The sequence below is a fragment of the Lacerta agilis genome, chromosome 6 (genome assembly GCF_009819535.1).
Source record: "Lacerta agilis isolate rLacAgi1 chromosome 6, rLacAgi1.pri, whole genome shotgun sequence".
Lineage (NCBI taxonomy): Eukaryota > Metazoa > Chordata > Lepidosauria > Squamata > Lacertidae > Lacerta > Lacerta agilis.
The window spans coordinates 95,436,015-95,452,933 of NC_046317.1; the positions used below are offsets into that span (position 1 = coordinate 95,436,015).

Consider the following 16,919-nt stretch of genomic DNA (forward strand, 5'->3'; position numbering starts at 1 on the left):
CTGAGAAATGCCATGCTATGCTTCATCTTTTCCTGTAGCCATGAAACTAATGACAGGTTTGGTGCGTGTAGCTCTGAGTGTCAGCCTGCAGAAGGACAACAGTCAGCGGCAGTATGAGGCTGAGCAGGCCAAGGGATTGAGCTGCCGGGCTCTGGAGAAGCTGGAAGGGCTGCTGGAACAACACAGAGAGGTGAAGGTGGCAGGGCTGCAGCACAAGGTGGCATGGGGTGGGGCGGGAGAGCAGGCAAATATGACCTCATGGAAATTACTGAAACCTCGTGGAATGAGACTCATAACTTAACATCATCCACCTGTTTCAGGACACAGTGGAGAAGGGCATCTTTGGAGGTGGGGTAAACTGTTGGAAGGTTACAGCACCAGTTCTGGCTGTAGAGACCAATATGAAAGAGATGTGTTTTGTTGCAGCTGGGGCAGATGAAGGCATCTGGTTGTGATGCTGCGGATGCACTATGGCGTTTCTTCTCTCTCTGCTCCTTTCAGCGGTCATCCCTCTTCTGGTCACTGCTATGGATGCAGGGCCTGTCTGTCTCCAGGCATTGTGGTCATCTGCAAACCCACACGTTGGGGTTGATGTTTCCAGCCTTTATGTCACACGTTTGCAGGCATCTTTGTAGCGCAGAGTTGGTCTGCCAATGGGTCTGGTGCCTGAAGCCAGCTGCCCATAGAGCACATCCTTGGGGAGCCTGCCATCTTCCATTTGTGGACAAGACCAAGCAAGCATAGGCATCGCTGAGACTGGAGTGTGAACACGCTGGGAATGTGGGCTTGAGAGAGCACATTTTTTGGTTGGAATTCTGTCCTGCCATTTGATACCCAAAATCTTTATGACACAGTGTGTGTGGAAAGTGTTGAGGCATCGCCCCTGGCGGTTTCCCACGACTTGCTTCCATAAAGCATTGTGCGCAATACACAAGCCTGGTAGACCTTCATCTTGGTATTGAATGTTAGCATTATACAAAAAAAAAATTGTCCAGTAGCAACTAAGTTGGTCTCTAAGGTGCTACTGGACAATTTTTGTATTTTTTAATTTTTATATATTTCTACTGCGTCAGACCAACACAGCTACCTACCTGAATCTTGAATGTTAGCTTCACATTCTCCCATGCCCTTTTGAAGAGGTGAACCATTGCCATAGCTGCTTTGCCCATACGCTTGTCCAGCTCAGCGTTACTGGTTACGGTGGAACCAAAGTAGACAAAATCTTCTATCACCTCAAGTGTGTGATCACCAGTGCTGATGTGTGGGGTGCTGGCAGCATCCTGACCCAGGATGATGGTATTTGTCAGGCAAATAGGGCTAAACTCCTGCAGACATGGGCAAAAGTATATATATATATATATATGTGTGTGTGTGTGTGTGTGTGTGTGTGTGTGCGTATAAATATAGAAATTGAGGGATATAAATTGATCTATGAAAAGGAGTAGACCCAACAGGAAGAGAGGAAGGTGTAGCATTATATATAAAGGATGTGTATACTTGTGAAGAGATTCATAACCTGGAGCATAGAAAGCAGATTGAGAATATATGGGTAAAAATTACAGGAGAGGGAAACTACAGTGACCTTATTGTGGGTGTCTGCTGTAGACTTCCAAGCCAGACTGAAGACTTGGTTGGCGTCTTCTCAGAGCAGATTGTCAGGGCTGGTCGATTCCTCTTCACATTACCACACAAACGTCTCTTGGTCTTTATAATTTTTATTAAGAATTCACAAACAGTATTTATAAATAGTTCTTAACTTCAACTATCACTCCACAGAGTCATTCAGTTCAGATACCTTCTGAGCTCTGCTTCTCCCCTGACCAGCAACTCTCAAAAGGCTTTCCCCGCTCTTTTTCTAACCTCCTCCTCGTGAGCACTGGCTTGTACCTCCCCTCCCCCGAGTTGGAGTCATCACTTAACCCTTGCCTCTGGGAACATTCTAACTCTCTTTCTAACTCTACTCTGACACAGATTATCAAACATTTGAAAAGGAGAGCTATGGTAGTCATGGGAGACTTCAACTTCCCCAACATCTGCTGGAATTCAAGCTGCCAAGAATGTAATGCCCAACAAATTCCTCACTTGGTCCTCGCTAACAGGGATGAACTGATCAGCAAAGTAGAAGTTCTGGAAGCCTTGGGAGGAAGTGATCATGTTCTCTTGGGTTTCATAATGTAGAGGCAAGGAAAAGTGTGCTCAGACATGCACTCTGGACTTTAAGAAGGCCAATTTCAAAAAGTTGAAGGTGAAATATCAAAAGCTTAAATGCAGACAATTCCAACAAGAATTGGATGCAGAATGAGCTTACAGATGAGTTGAAATTTGAGAAGGGAAGAAAGGAAATCATGGAGGAGTATATATAAGTAGCCAACAGTTGCAGGGTGAATCTCAAATGAGCTAAAGCTCAGAATGAATTCGGGTTTGCAAGAGAGGTTAAAAAGTTGGGTTTTTTTTACTGTGTTCAAGGCAAGAGGAACAAGCAAGTGGCAGGTCCTCTGTGTGGAGAAGATGGAGAAGTGCTATTGGATGAGAGAGAATGCAAATATCAAAGAAGTTCCTTCACTGACAGCAGAACTGCTCAACACCTCCTTTACTTATTTCTTCACCCCAAAGAAAAGCAATGCCCAACATAGTGATAGCATCATAAGTGAGGGAGGAGTTGCAGTCCAAGATAGGAAAAGTGATAGTAACGGAACACCTAGCAACATTTTTTGTTGTTGTTCAGTCGTTCAGTCGTGTCCGACTCTTCGTGACCCCATGACACGCCAGGCATGCCTATCCTTCACTGCCTCTCGCAGTTTGGCCAAACTCAGGTTAGTAGCTTCGAGAACACTGTCCAACCATCTCATCCTCTGTCGTCCCCTTCTCCTTGTGCCCTCCATCTTTCCCAACATCAGGGTCTTTTCTAGGGAGTCTTCTCTTCCCATGAGGTGGCCAAAGTACTGGAGCCTCAACTTCAGGATCTGTCCTTCTAGTGAGCACTCAGGGCTGATTTCTTTGAGAATGGATAGGTTTGATCTTCTTGCAGTCCATGGGACTCTCAAGAGTCTCCTCCAGCACCATAATTCAAAAGCATCAATTCTTTGGCGATCAGCCTTCTTTATGGTCCAGCTCTCACTTCCGTACATTACTACTGGGAAAACCATAGCTTTAACTATACGGACCTTTGTCGGCAAGGTGATGTCTTTGCTTTTTAAGATGCTGTCTAGGTTTGTCATTGCTTTTCTCCCAAGAAGCAGGCGTCTTCTAATTTCGTGACTGCTGTCACCATCTGCAGTGATCATGGAACCCAAAAAAGTGAAATCTCTCACTGCCTCCATTTCTTCCCCATCTATTTGCCAGGAGGTGATTATAGATAGCAACATTAAATGCCTTCAAATCTCCAGGGACTGATGAGCAGCACCGAAGGGTACTAATGGAGCTTGCAGATTTAGTCTTGGAGCCTCTATCTATAATCTTTGAGAATTCTTTGGAGTTGTCATTCATGAATGTCTGGCATGCCACAGGTCTAAAGTTTTCTAGGCAAAATACATCTTTGGATTTTGAGTTTCTTGGCAGCATTTTGGGGCTCACCATGTTGATCTAGTATTTCTTCAGGTGAAATTTTAGAACAGAAACATGCAGATTCAGCACAGAAACCACCAGGACCCAAGCAGGCCCTTTACAACATGTCTTTGGGGAACGTATCCCCGTGCTCACAAACCAGAGCTCCGCAAATCCCTCGGTGTACTTAAGGGAGCAGCTGCTGTTACACAAAGGCTGTCCACTGCGACTTCCCTAGACTCTTGGGGAGTTAACATTTCTTACGGGTATCTGCTGGATCCCTTCCCCTGTCACAACTTTTCCTTGTGCTCTCTTGATAAAGGCTTCAGGGCATCCAGGTGTCTGTGCTTGGGATCATGGAACTCTGGGGTTCTAATGTATCACTAAAAGCATTGGCTGGGTTCATTTCTCATAGACAGGAGGGGAAGGGTTCAATCTTCCTGTCACGGAACCCCTAGATTAAATATTATAGCACTACAGCTACTGAGCTGATCTTCTGTGGGCTGGTTTTTACTCCAGGCCTCTGTAGAGATTCATTCTAACTCATATAGGAGGCAGTTTTGACTCAGTGTCATTTTTACATGCCAGAGACAGAAGATGTGACTGTGCTTCAAGCAGGGCAGACAGCCTGCTCCTTGTGAGAGTCCCTCTGACATGTCAGATGCAGGTGGCAGTGCACACAAGTGCCTGGCTGGAGATTTAAACCACTTGTGTCCTGTTTTGTGTGTTGCCAGCTCCAGGAGAAACAGGAAGAGCTTGAGAATTTGATGAACGCTATTTTCAAGGGGGTCTTCATTCACCGCTATCGGTGAGTTGTGAGGGCAAGTTCAGCTAGAGCAGGGACCAGTGAGCTACACTGTCCATCTTAACACTTTCTTTGTTATTTGCTTGTCAAGGGACCTTATGCCTGAAATCCGTGCCATTTGCATTGAAGAGATGGGCCAGTGGATAGAGCATTACAGCAACTCCTTCCTGACTGACAGCTATCTCAAGTACATTGGCTGGACGCTACATGACAAGGTAGGTAGGTGGAAGAAGGTGGGTGTACCCATCTGCTCAAAGGCAAACAGCTGTAGACATGTTCAGGGCCTCCATGGGACTGTGATGGAGAACTTTTCTTAGCCTGAGAGTCAGATTTCCATATGGCCAACCTGACAAGGGCCAGGGCACATGCATACATCTGGGCAGGCAGGCATGCCTCTGTGTGATCTCTAACAGGAAGAAACAGCATTCACACATCCAGCCACCTCTGTGCTGGGGTGGGAGGAAATGCTGCTATTTCATTTTGAAAGGTTAGGCAGCATTTCTCTTGTTTCTGATCTTGGAGACATTTCAAATGCATTATTTCAGTAATAATTAATAGCAACGCTGCAAGATAAGCCATATTATCCTCTTATTGAGAACGGGGGGGGGGGGGGGTCTGAACCGCAAGCCCAAAGAGGTGCTGAGTGAGGGGTTTGATGTAAGGATACCAAAGGAGGATGTCAAAAACACCAGAATGGGCAGTTCTACTGCCTTATTAAAGAGAGGTATAAACATACAACACAGCATGCAGAACCTCACTACCTGTACAGAAGGGATGGACACCGCAAAAGCGAGAGGTCGTCATGACTTGTTTGCAGCTGAGGAAACGTATGTATCCTTTATGCACAAAGTAGCATATATTAGTTTCCCTTGGTCATTGAGGCCAGAGTTGGCAGCTGTCCAGAGCTCCTCTCTTCCTGGGCCAAGAGCCCAGCATCCCAAGGCTTACAGATAAGCATAGCATCGAAGCCAGCCAATTTGCATATATCAAAGCAAGTGAATATAAACATGAGCTTGTTCTTGCACCAACTACCTGTTGTAGTTGTTGCTACAATTGGTCGTTGTTGGAACATTTCACCTTTGGTTCATCACGGGGATTGTCAGAATAGCTGCTTTTCTAGTGGATATATTTTTGGAGGGAAAGGTTTGGAAGAGAGATTATTGCTCTCTTGTTGCAAAGTTAAGTACAATTGTGATTGCACATTAAAACTTGGTGAGATTTGCATCTTTAAATAAATGTTCTCATACATATTAGTGCAGTGGTGGCGAACCTATGGCACGCGTGCCAGATTTGGCACGCAGAGCCCTCACTGTTAGCATGCGCACGATCCGGCGAGAGCAAACGAGGAGAGGGACGCTCGGTCAAACGGGAACGCCGATCTGCGCCTTGGAGAGCAGAGGCGAGGCTGGCGATGCCTCCTTGGTCGCTCCAGGTCTCCGATCTCCCACAGGAACTGGGCTCGGCCGTCCTCCTTTGTCCCGCCCGCCACATGCCGCCCGCTGGTTGCCGTGCTCGCCTGCTGCCGCCTCCGCCGCCTCCTCCAGGGCGCAGTTGGCTCAGGGACCCGCCTCCATGTGCGCCCCCGCCCTCGCCTGGGACCCGGACAAGAGGAGGAAGAGCCGGCGAAGAGGGCGAGAGAGACGATCCACCGAGACGGCGCCCCCACCTGGCGCTTCCAGCCCCACCCCGGGGCTCTGCGGGTTGCGCGTAACGCGCAGTCCTCCGGGCCCCTGCCGTTAACATGTTTGCTAAGGGGTAAGGCACGCTGGGGTGGGTGGTGTTAGGGTTAAGGGAGAAGTCATAGTTAACTGTCGAGTTGGAAGGGCACCCCAGGGTCATCTAGTCCAATCCCCTGCAGTGCAGGTCTCCACTTTCAGCTACTGCCACTGCCCCTTGAGCGCGGTGGGTCTCGCTTCCTTGCAAACATTATTATGAATTCCTTATGCGCAGGATTGTGCTGTAGTCGTTGCAACACACACTCTCTTTCTGTGTGAGCTTAACGAGTTGTCTGTGCCCCCAGCCCAAATTATTAAGAATGTAAATGGAGGTCAGGAAAGATCCATACGCAACCAGCGTTCATTAATCATCAACCACCGTTGCCAGGAATCATAAAGTAAAAAAGAAAAGTAAAACTAGTGAAAATAATGAGGTCGCCCTGCTTTTTAATCTCCTCTCTAATGAGATGGACGGGGCTGATAAAGCTTTAACAAGCATGTGACTGTTGGGCCTTAGGGTTTTGAGTTCGAGTCATAACAGCGTTAGTTTTTTTAACCCTTATTGTGCTGTGTGTGTGTGTTTTTGGCGCTTTGGCAGACAATGATGTCGGCGCTGCATGTTAGTTCCAGCGAAGGTATTATTTGTCATTTATTTCTGTTCTCTCCCCCCCAAAAAAGCTCAGCAGCTTTGGGGTGCGCCCCCAAAAAGCAAAGCAACTTTTGTGCGACCCCCCCCCCCCAAAAAGCTCCAAACTTTGGTTGGCAGCTCCAAGTTTGGACACTTTGTCATAAATAAGTGGGTTTTGGTTTACAGTTTGGGCACTCGGTCTCTAAAAGGTTCGCCACCACTGTATTAGTGTATGTACAATATACAAAATAGCGTACAAGTTATGTATATGACACAAGTTTAAGAGTATTTTTATTTATACAAATTTGTATATACATATATAAGCCATAAATGTTGTATATTATTGTTTAAACTATAACTATGAGAAAACTTAATAAAAATTAAAAAGCAAAAAATAAAAATAAAAATAAACAAATGTTCTCCACAAAAATACTTTGGCTATAATAAATCACAGACACTTAGCTTTGCAAATAGGTGAATATTTTGCTAAGGAGTTATAGAAGTTACAGTCGACGTCGACATCTGCTGGTAGTGAAATGAAGATGAAAAAGGTTCCAAATGGGGACTTCCGGTTTACCGCGGCTGCAACGGGTGAGTCCCGACAGCAGTTGCTGAGTTGGGTTGTCCACTGGGAGTTTTGGAGGGCAACGCAAAGCTGAGCGACCCCCAGAAAGGCTTGGAAGGAACCCCAAGCCGAAAAATAGCTTCAGCAGTGCCTTTAAAGAATTCCGGCACCCCTCACCAAAAACAACGCACGGCTGAGGTGTGGGGGGGGACTCTAGGCACAAAGAAGAGACAACTTACCACCTGGTGAAAAGCCTCATATTCCTGAAGCAGCATTGAGACGGTAAAGTTTCCATTTATATATCAGAATCGAACGTAAAATGGTAGTGACATCATAAAAAAATTAAGAGAAAACGGATGGACAAAAACGGGAAATATAACGTAAAATAGAAAAATCTGGGAAGAAATCAACATCAGAAATAGAGACTGAGAGTAAGGGAGGCTGGAGGAAACAAGCGCTACCAAGAAAGATAAGATAAAGAGATAAAGAAGAGCTTTTTAGATAACAAAAAGAAATCACAGAGTTTGTATTTAGAACTTTTAAGAGCATATTATTTAAGATGGACTTGTGACAATAAGGAAGTTGAAAAGGAAAGCACGGTGTACTAGCTTCAAAGTTCAAACTGTGAAGCGTAGGAAACCGTTTCTGAAAAGTGGAATTTTAAAAAGAAGGGTGACAGAAAGGAAAATATAAGTGCCAGCCGTGTGGTTAATAATGGAGTAGAAAGCATAAAGATGGCGACGGAGGTTTGAGAAAGTGCTGAGCAATAACAAGAAGCTAGACAGCAAAGGAAGTGAGTGGAGGAAGTTAAAAGCGGAGAGGAGAGATCAAAATAAAGACAGACACTTGTTGGTAGAACTAATGAGAATACAGTGACACCCACAGGACAGAGTTGGGAAGACAACGCCTGAATACAATTGACAAATTTAAAATAAATAGAGGGCATCTAGTGGCCAAGAGAGGAAAGTCAAGAAAAAGGACTTAAAGTAACTTGAACTGATGTGGATGTTCTGATATTTTATTCAGAGCATTGGAACAAGACTGGATTGTACTAAATTAAGACTGGCTGCGCTATTACTGTATGGGATCCCAGGATATTTTCTGATTAATACTTATTGATTATTGACTAAGATACCTTCTGTGCAAACTCTATTTGCCTATTTATCCAAGATGTCTCATGGGATAAAAAAAACCAGGAACAGGATGTCCACAACAATCAAGAAGCAATTCAGGTTTAGACCCGGAAATGGACTTGAGAGACCTTATTTGGAACCTGAAGGCGGACATCGGAGAAATGAAAAAAGATTTGGCCGATATTAAAAAAGAGATGAATGAAAAATAAGAACAATTGATGAAAAATTAGAGAACAAGTTGGAAAGGAATGAAAAAGAAAATGGAGAAATTAAAATACAATTAAAGGAAGTGCTAGAGGGAGTGAAGGACTCAGAAAAGAAAGTGCAAGAAATTAAGAATAAAAATCAACAGATGGAGGATGTAATAAAAAGAATAAAGAACAGAAAGATTCCAAGAAAGAGATGGACAGGTCTAAAAAGGAAATGGAAGAACAAAAGATAATTCAGGAGGCTATCAGTGATGCTCTTGCGATGATCCAGATGCAAGTTAAAGAAAGGACTCTGAGAAGAAGACAAGGAGGACTTAGGGGAAAATATGATTGGAATTTTGGCGGAATGGCTACATCTGCAAGAAAGGGAAGTAATGCAACATATAGTAAAGATCTTCAGAGTGAATTCTAAAAAGGCTAAAATTAATAAGTAGCCGGCAGACTGTATAATCACATTTACATCTAACTGGATAAAAGATAGAATTCTACCAACAAAGAGCAAGACAAGTTAATTAATGCCCAACCTGAAGAATATGGGGCAGATGATTCAGCAGGGGAAACACAGCCCAGAATAAGTAAGGAGGTAATACAAGAATACTTGGCTAGTTTAGATGTATTCAAGTCTCCAGGGCCAGATGAACTACATCCAAGAGTATTAAAAGAACTAGCAGAGGTGATTTCAGAACCACTGGCAGTAATCTTTGAGAATTCCTGGAGAACTGGGGAAGTACCGGCAGACTGGAGGAGGGCAAATGTTGTCCCTATTTTCAAAAAGGGGGAAAGAAAAGACCCAAACAATTACCGCCCAGTCAGCCTGACATCAATACCAGGAAAGATTCTAGAGCAGATCATTAAGCAAACGGTCTGTGAGCACCTAGAAAGGAACGCTGTGATCACTAAAAGTCAGCATGGGTTTCTGAAAAATAAGTCATGTCAGACCAATCTGATCTCATTTTTTGACAGAATTACAAGCCTGGTAGATGAAGGGAATGCTGTGGATGTAGCCTATCTTGATTTCAGCAAGGCCTTTGACAAGGTGCCCCATGATATGCTCGTAAAGAAGCTGGTAAAATGCGGACTAGACAATGCTACCATTCAGTGGATTTGTAACTGGCTGACTGACCGAACCCAAAGGGTACTCATTAATGGCTCCTCTTCATCCTGGAGAGAAGTGACTAGTGGGGTGCCACAGGGTTCTGTCTTGGGCCCAGTCTTATTCAACATCTTCATCAATGACTTGGATGATGGGCTTGAAGGTATCCTGATCAAGTTTGCAGATGACACCAAATTAGGAGGGGTGGCTAATACCCCAGAGGACAGGATCACACTTCAAAATGACCTTAACAGACTAGAGAACTGGGCCAAAGCAAACAAGATGAATTTTAACAGGGAGAAATGTAAAGTACTACACTTGGGCAAAAAAAATGAAAGACACAAATACAGGATGGGTGACACCTGGCTTGAGAGCAGTACATGTGAAAAGGATCTAGGAGTCTTGGTAGACCATAAACTTGACATGAGTCAACAGTGTGATGCAGCAGCTAAAAAAGCCAATGCAATTCTGGGCTGCATCAATAGGAGTATAGCATCTAGATCAAGGGAAGTAATAGTACCACTATATTCTGCTCTGGTCAGACCTCACCTGGAATACTGTGTACAGTTCTGGGCACCACAGTTCAAGAAGGATACTGACAAGCTGGAACGTGTCCAGAGGAGGGCAACCAAAATGGTCAAAGGCCTGGAAACGATGCCTTATGAGGAACGGCTTAGGGAGCTGGGTATGTTTAGCCTGGAGAAGAGAAGGTTAAGGGGTGATCTGATAGCCATGTTCAAATATATAAAAGGATGTCATATAGAGGAGGGAGAAAGGTTGTTTTCTGCTGCTCCAGAGAAGCGGACACGGGGCAATGGATTCAAACTACAAGAAAGAAGATTCCACCTAAACATTAGGAAGAACTTCCTGACAGTAAGAGCTGTTCGACAGTGGAATTTGCTGCCAAGGAGTGTGGTGGAGTCTCCTTCTTTGGAGGTCTTTAAGCAGAGGCTTGACAGCCATCTGTCAGGCATGCTTTGATGGTGTTTCCTGCTTGGCAGGGGGTTGGACTGGATGGCCCTTGTGGTCTCTTCCAACTCTATGATTCTATGATTCTATGATTCTATGATTCTATGATTCTAATTATAGATGGAAAATAAATGATAATTTTGAGAGAAATCCCCCCAAGGCTGATAAAGAAGAGAGAACAATTTCACTTTCTAACAAAAGACCTAAAGGCCAAATTATAATTTTTAGATGGGAATACCCAGCAGGACTATCCTTTATCTTCAAAGGCAAAAGGAGGAGATTTGAGACCTTTGAGGAAACGGACATGTTTTGGAGAAAATATTGGGGAGAGCTGGGAGGAGGAAAAAGTGGAATCAGGAACAAAGAAGAGAAGAAAGAGGCATTGTCTGGGTCAGAGGAAGACAAGGAAGGAGACCAACAGGTGGCAGAAGGACAAAGGACTGCGTTGCACATGTTGTTAGATCACTAATATTCTGTGTTCTCTATTTCTTTTTTTTTTCTTTTCTCTCCCCCCCCCCCGGGTCAATTCCGATATTCTCTGTTAATCTTAACCAATAAAGAATGAAATTTAGCTTAATATCTAGGAATGTGAATGGCCTAAATGATAGAAGGAAACGACAGAAGATAGAGTGTATTTTAGAAAGACAGAAATGGGATCCGACTTGCTTGCAGGAAACTCATTAATATCAATCATAAAAGAGTATTGGTAAAGCCAAAGCTAGGAAAGGAGTTCATTGCATATGATGTGAAAAAGAAGGGGGTGGTGATCTATGTCAAAAGTAAATTTAAGGCAGGATAAAGAGGGAAGTATTGTCATAATCAAAATAATAGTGGAGGGTGAATCTATTATAATAGCTGGAGTTTATGGTCCAAATAGGAGAAAAGCTGAATTTTATAATTTGAGAATATTGTTAATGGATCACATAAACAAAAGAATTGTCATAATAGGAGATCTAAATGGAGTGACGGAACCAGAACTGGACAGATCACAGAGAGGAAATGGAGAAAATGAGGGGAGATTACCAAAAAGCTTTACGGCCATGGTAAAAAAATTTGATCTTGTAGATGTGTGGTGGTATGAGCACCCTATCGAAAAAGAATTCACCTATTTCTCCCAACCAAATCAATCGTATAGCAGAATAGTTGGGATATGGATAAGTAAGGATCTGATGAATAAGGTTGAAAAAACTGAAATATTATCTAAAACAATCACGGACCATAACCCAGTCTCGGTGATTTTGTTTTGTTTTGTTTTTTTAATTTTTTAAAATAAACTTTATTATTTTAAAAACATTCATACAATTCACACATTTAATAAACACAACAAAAAAGATGACACACTATACAGAAAAGGAAAAAAGAAAGAAAAAAGAAAAAGAAGAAATCACAAAAAATTCAAAAAACAAAACGACACAAAACAATTTTTTTTACATATTTTCCAAAATTTAAAACATTCTTGTTTTTAAATAAAAAGACTCCCAATTAGTATCGCTATATATGTTATTCTTTACCCAAGTTTTCGCACAGTTATACATTTTTTTATTCCCTTCTTTTTATCTCTTACTCTGATTTAATATCTTGGTTCAGTCTAATTCTGCTAATAGAAATTTTCCTATACCATTATTCTCCATATACTCCTTAAACAATTTCCATTCTTTCAGTCTCGATGGTTTTGAGGGGAAAGGACAGTAAAAATGACAGAAGATGGAGAATGAACATTTTTCTATTAAAAAATGACAGTATACTTCAAGGAGCCAGAAATCTAGTGAAGGAGTACTTTGAAAATAATTGGAGAAAAGGGATAGATATGAAAATAGTGTGGGATGCTGGAAAGGCAGTGGTAAGGGGGTACTTTATACAACAAAATTCTATTGCCTAAAAGAAAAAAGAAAAAGAAGAGAGAGAAAAATGGCTTATATCAGTAAGAATAAGGAGAAGATAAATCAAGAAATCAAAGTATTGAGAGTGGAATACAATGCAGTCATAGAGCAGGAGGTAGAGCAACAGGTGCAATTTTGGAAGTATAAAAATTTTGAATGGGCAAACAAAGCCGGGAAAGTATTGGAAAGTATATGAAATAGAGGAATGAAAAATTAATAAATAGAATAAGAGTGGAAGAAAAAACAATAGTGTCAAGGAAATAAATAAAACTTTTGGTAAATATAAAAAATTGTACCAAAAAGATGAAATAATAATAGATGAAATGGAGGATTATTTAAAGAAATATAAATTATCAGAAATATCAAATGAAGATTATAAAATATTAAATGAACAGATATCAATTACAGAAATCAGGGGGGGAAATGAAAATAGGGAAATCACCAGGCCCTGATGGATTACCAGCCGAATACTATAAAGTTATGGAAGATCAATTGATTGAGCCGCTAAAGGAAGTTCTGACAGAAGCAGTAGACAGAGGGTGTATTCCAGAATCATGGACAGCTGCTTTCATAACTCTTCTACCAAAACAGGGTACGGATTTAGAATTAATTTCAAATTATAGGCCTATTTCATTACTTAATTCGGATTATAATTTTTTTGCAGGTTTATTGGCGCATAGATTGAAAAAAGTAATAGGGAATATAATACATAAAAATCCAGCTGGTTTTGTTGGGGGAAGGCAGATAAAGGATAACATTAGGAACATAGTGGATATTTTAGAATATCTGCAATTTAAAAAAGATAAACAACCAGCATTAGTATCAATAGATGCGGAGAAAGCTTTTGATAGATTCCACCTAAACATTAGGAAGAACTTCCTGACAGTGAGAGCTGTTCGGCAGTAGAATTTGCTACCAAGGAGTGTGGTGGAGTCTCCTTCTTTGGAGGTCTTTAAGCAGAGGCTTGACAGCCATCTGTCAGGAATGTTTTGATGGTGTTTCCTGCTTGGCAGGGGGTTGGACTAGATGGCCCTTGTGGTCTCTTCCGACTCTATGATTCTATAATTCTATGATAAAGTTTCATGGGATTTTATGAAAAAATTATTAAAGGAAATGAAATTGGGTGAAAAAATTGAGAAAGGTATCGATGCAATCTATAGAAAACAAAAAGCAAATTATTAATGGAGAGATGGGAGAAAGTGTCAATATTGTTAAAGGTACAAGGCAGGGTTGCCCCCTTTCACTACTGTTATTTATAATTGTTTTAGAAGAATTATTAAAGAAAATCAGGCAAGACAGACTAATCAGAGGAATAGTGGTAGGGGAAAGAAAATAAAAGATCATAGCCTTCGCTGATGATGTGATGATCACGACGGAAGATCCTTTAGAAAGCATATCCAGAGCACTGGAGAGCATAAATGAATTTGGTAAATATGCAGGATTTAAATTAAATTATAAGAAAATGAATGTATTGGTTAAAAATATGGATGAGAAAGGGAGAACTGAACTACAACAGATAACTGGATTGGAAATTAAAAAGAAGATGAAATATCTGGGAATAAATTTGACATCAAATAATATAGATTTAATTAATGAAAATTATGGCAAAATATGGAAAGAGGTTAAAGATCTCTTGGAAGTATGGGGAAATTTTCGGTTATAAAAATGAACGTACTCCTGAGAATGATGTTTTTGTTTCAAAGTATTCCTTTACTGGGTGGGGGGGAAATGCTTTAACAATTGGAGGAAAGATTTGGCAAAGTTCATATGGTCTGGGAAGAAACCAAGGATTAAGCATAAAATTATGATTGATAAAAGAGAAAGAGGGGGATTTGGTCTTCCTGATTTTGAATTATATCACAATGCATCAGGATTGGTCTGGCTAAAAGAATGGATAAAACTGGATGACGCTGATGTGTTGGATCTTGAGGGAGTGGGAACAAGGTTTGGTTGGCACACCTATTTGGTTGATAAAAAAGTAAGGGTCCATAAAGGATTTTTGGAACATATAATTAGAAAGTCATTATATAAAATTTGGGAAAAATATAAAAAAATACTAGAACCGAAAATACCCTGGTGGGCCTCACCATTAGAGATAGTAGCAGTAAAAAGATTGAATATGAAAGATAATTGGGTTACATATAAAATTATATTGCAAGAATCTAATAGGGAATTAAAATTAAAGGATTATTCAGAGATCAAAATTTATACTAATGATTGGTTTCAGTATACCCAAATTAAGTATAGATTTATTAAAGATAAACAGATAGGATTTGAAAAAGAAATTTCTAATTTAGAGAAGTATTTAATTCAGGAGAATTCCAAAAGTATAGCTAAATTATATAATTTGATTCTAGAATGGGAGACAAAATATGAATTAGTTAAGGCCTCAATGATTAAATGGGCGCAGGATTTTGGCAAAAATATAATGTTTGAGCCATGGGAGAAGTTATGGAAAAAAAGATATGAAGTTCTCCCTGTAATACATCTTAAAAGAAAACTTTCTCAAGAAGCAACACAGTTGGTATTTAACACCAGAAAGAATCGGTAAGATGAACAAAGGCTGCAGTGATGTATGTTGGCAACAGGCTCTATGTTACATATTTGGTGGGATTGCCCCAATATTAAGCAATTTTGGGATGTTATATATAATGAAATGAAAAAAATATTTAAATATTCATTCAGGAAAACACCCGAAGGATTTTTATTAGGAATAATACCAGAAAGCCTAAAAGAAGTTGATAAAGTATTATATCTATACATAACAGCGGCTGCAAGGCTTCTGGTAGCAAAGAACTGGAAGAGTGTCCTAATACCAACTAAAACGGAATGGTTAGTGAAATTAATAGAATATTATAATATGGTGAGATTGATGGAGAGGGTTGGAGGGATCCCAAAGGAAAAAGTGGAGAAGGAATGGAAGGCATTTAGAGAATATTTAAAAAACTATATTGAAAAACCAGAACTGATATCAGATTAAGGCGAGTTCCAGAATTGGGATAAGGAAGAAACGGAAAATGAAATACGGAATGACATTTAGCTATCATATTCTATACAGATAATAATGGTATTTGGAGGAATAAGAAATATACAAGGTTATTAATATGCAAGGGAAATTAACAGAGATTAAAAGATACTACAATTTACGGGGGTAGGGTGGAGGGTGGTGGTGGGTCTATGTATCGAGGATATGTAAGATGTGGTACTGTAAAGTTGATAATGTAAGTGTATGTATATATCACTGTATGTAAGAATTAGTATATGAGTGTTAAATTTTTCAATAAAAAATTATTTAAAAAATAAAAAAATGAAAACGGTTCCAAACAACTTAAAAAGAAATGTACTTGGTTTCATTACAAAAAGGTTCATGCAATCTTTGGGTTAGCAAAAGTGCAGGCAATGAAACCTCCTTATAGAGAGATTCTTCATTCACATGCAGCATTCTAAAGTTGTGATCAGGGAGCAGGAAGACGTGAGGGCCTCAGGTTAACCCTTTCATGCACACAAATGTGAGGCAGTAACTGTATTACAACGTATAAGGCTGAGATGAGATTTGAGCCCAGGCACTTCTTAAGTCGAAGTTAGTTATGAGTGAATGTAGTTCAGAGGAAAAGACTAAACAACTTACTGTTTGCCATATGGAGCTTTCAGGTAGAAGTTACTTGACTTAGGACAGCTGTCTTGTAGTCCTTTGAAGTCAAGGCTCCTTAAAACCCATTGAAACAAATTTTAACTGCAAGATTGCAGGCTTGTTTAGGTGACTATAAGAATCTGTGGTTATTCTAGTTACTTGTTCATCAGTGTGGGTAGTGCAGGTAATATTCTCAGTTGGTTCTGTGAAAGTAGAAACATGTCTGTGAAAGTTGAGGTTCTCCTGGGAGAATGTCCACCTTAGGGTCTGGCCTTGCTGATCTCTCTTGAAGGAGCCCAAGGAGTCGGCCTGGCAGCTGCTAGTCTCTTGCTCCTAATCTCTTCCTGTCTGTCTTGCAGCAGGGGGAGGTCCGGCTCAAGTGCCTGCTTGCTCTGCAACGACTGTATCACAGCCAGGAGAGGGCTGCTCGCCTGGAGCTCTTCACCAGCCGCTTCAAGGTAAGGGTCTTGACCCAAGAATGCTGTCAACTGGATGTCTTCCACACCTTCTTGGCCTTCCTCTGACTGGGGGATTATGTTCCTGTACCTTCTGTGGGCTCCTTGTATCTCTGAAGACATGGTGGGGAGGTGCGTTGCTCCCCCACCCAATGCCTGCACTCTTCCCTGCAGGAGCGAATGGTGTCCATGGTCCTGGATAAGGAGCCCCAGGTGGCAGTGGAAGCTGTCAGGCTGCTCACCCTCATCTTTCAGTAAGTGTTGTGGGGGGGGGGGGGTGCTGCTGCTGCTAG

General features: G+C 41.3%; 1 protein-coding gene across 1 annotated transcript in view; it reads left to right on the plus strand.

Annotated features, from left to right (window-relative positions):
• Positions 1 to 16,919, plus strand: part of LOC117049285 (cohesin subunit SA-3-like) — a 32,009-nt gene that overhangs the window by 4,926 nt on the left and 10,164 nt on the right. The window contains exons 8-12 of the mRNA XM_033154023.1: positions 39 to 190; positions 4,278 to 4,351; positions 4,440 to 4,563; positions 16,531 to 16,629; positions 16,801 to 16,880. Of these exons, the coding sequence (XP_033009914.1) occupies positions 39 to 190; positions 4,278 to 4,351; positions 4,440 to 4,563; positions 16,531 to 16,629; positions 16,801 to 16,880 (529 nt within the window). The remainder of the gene's footprint in view (positions 1 to 38; positions 191 to 4,277; positions 4,352 to 4,439; positions 4,564 to 16,530; positions 16,630 to 16,800; positions 16,881 to 16,919) is intronic.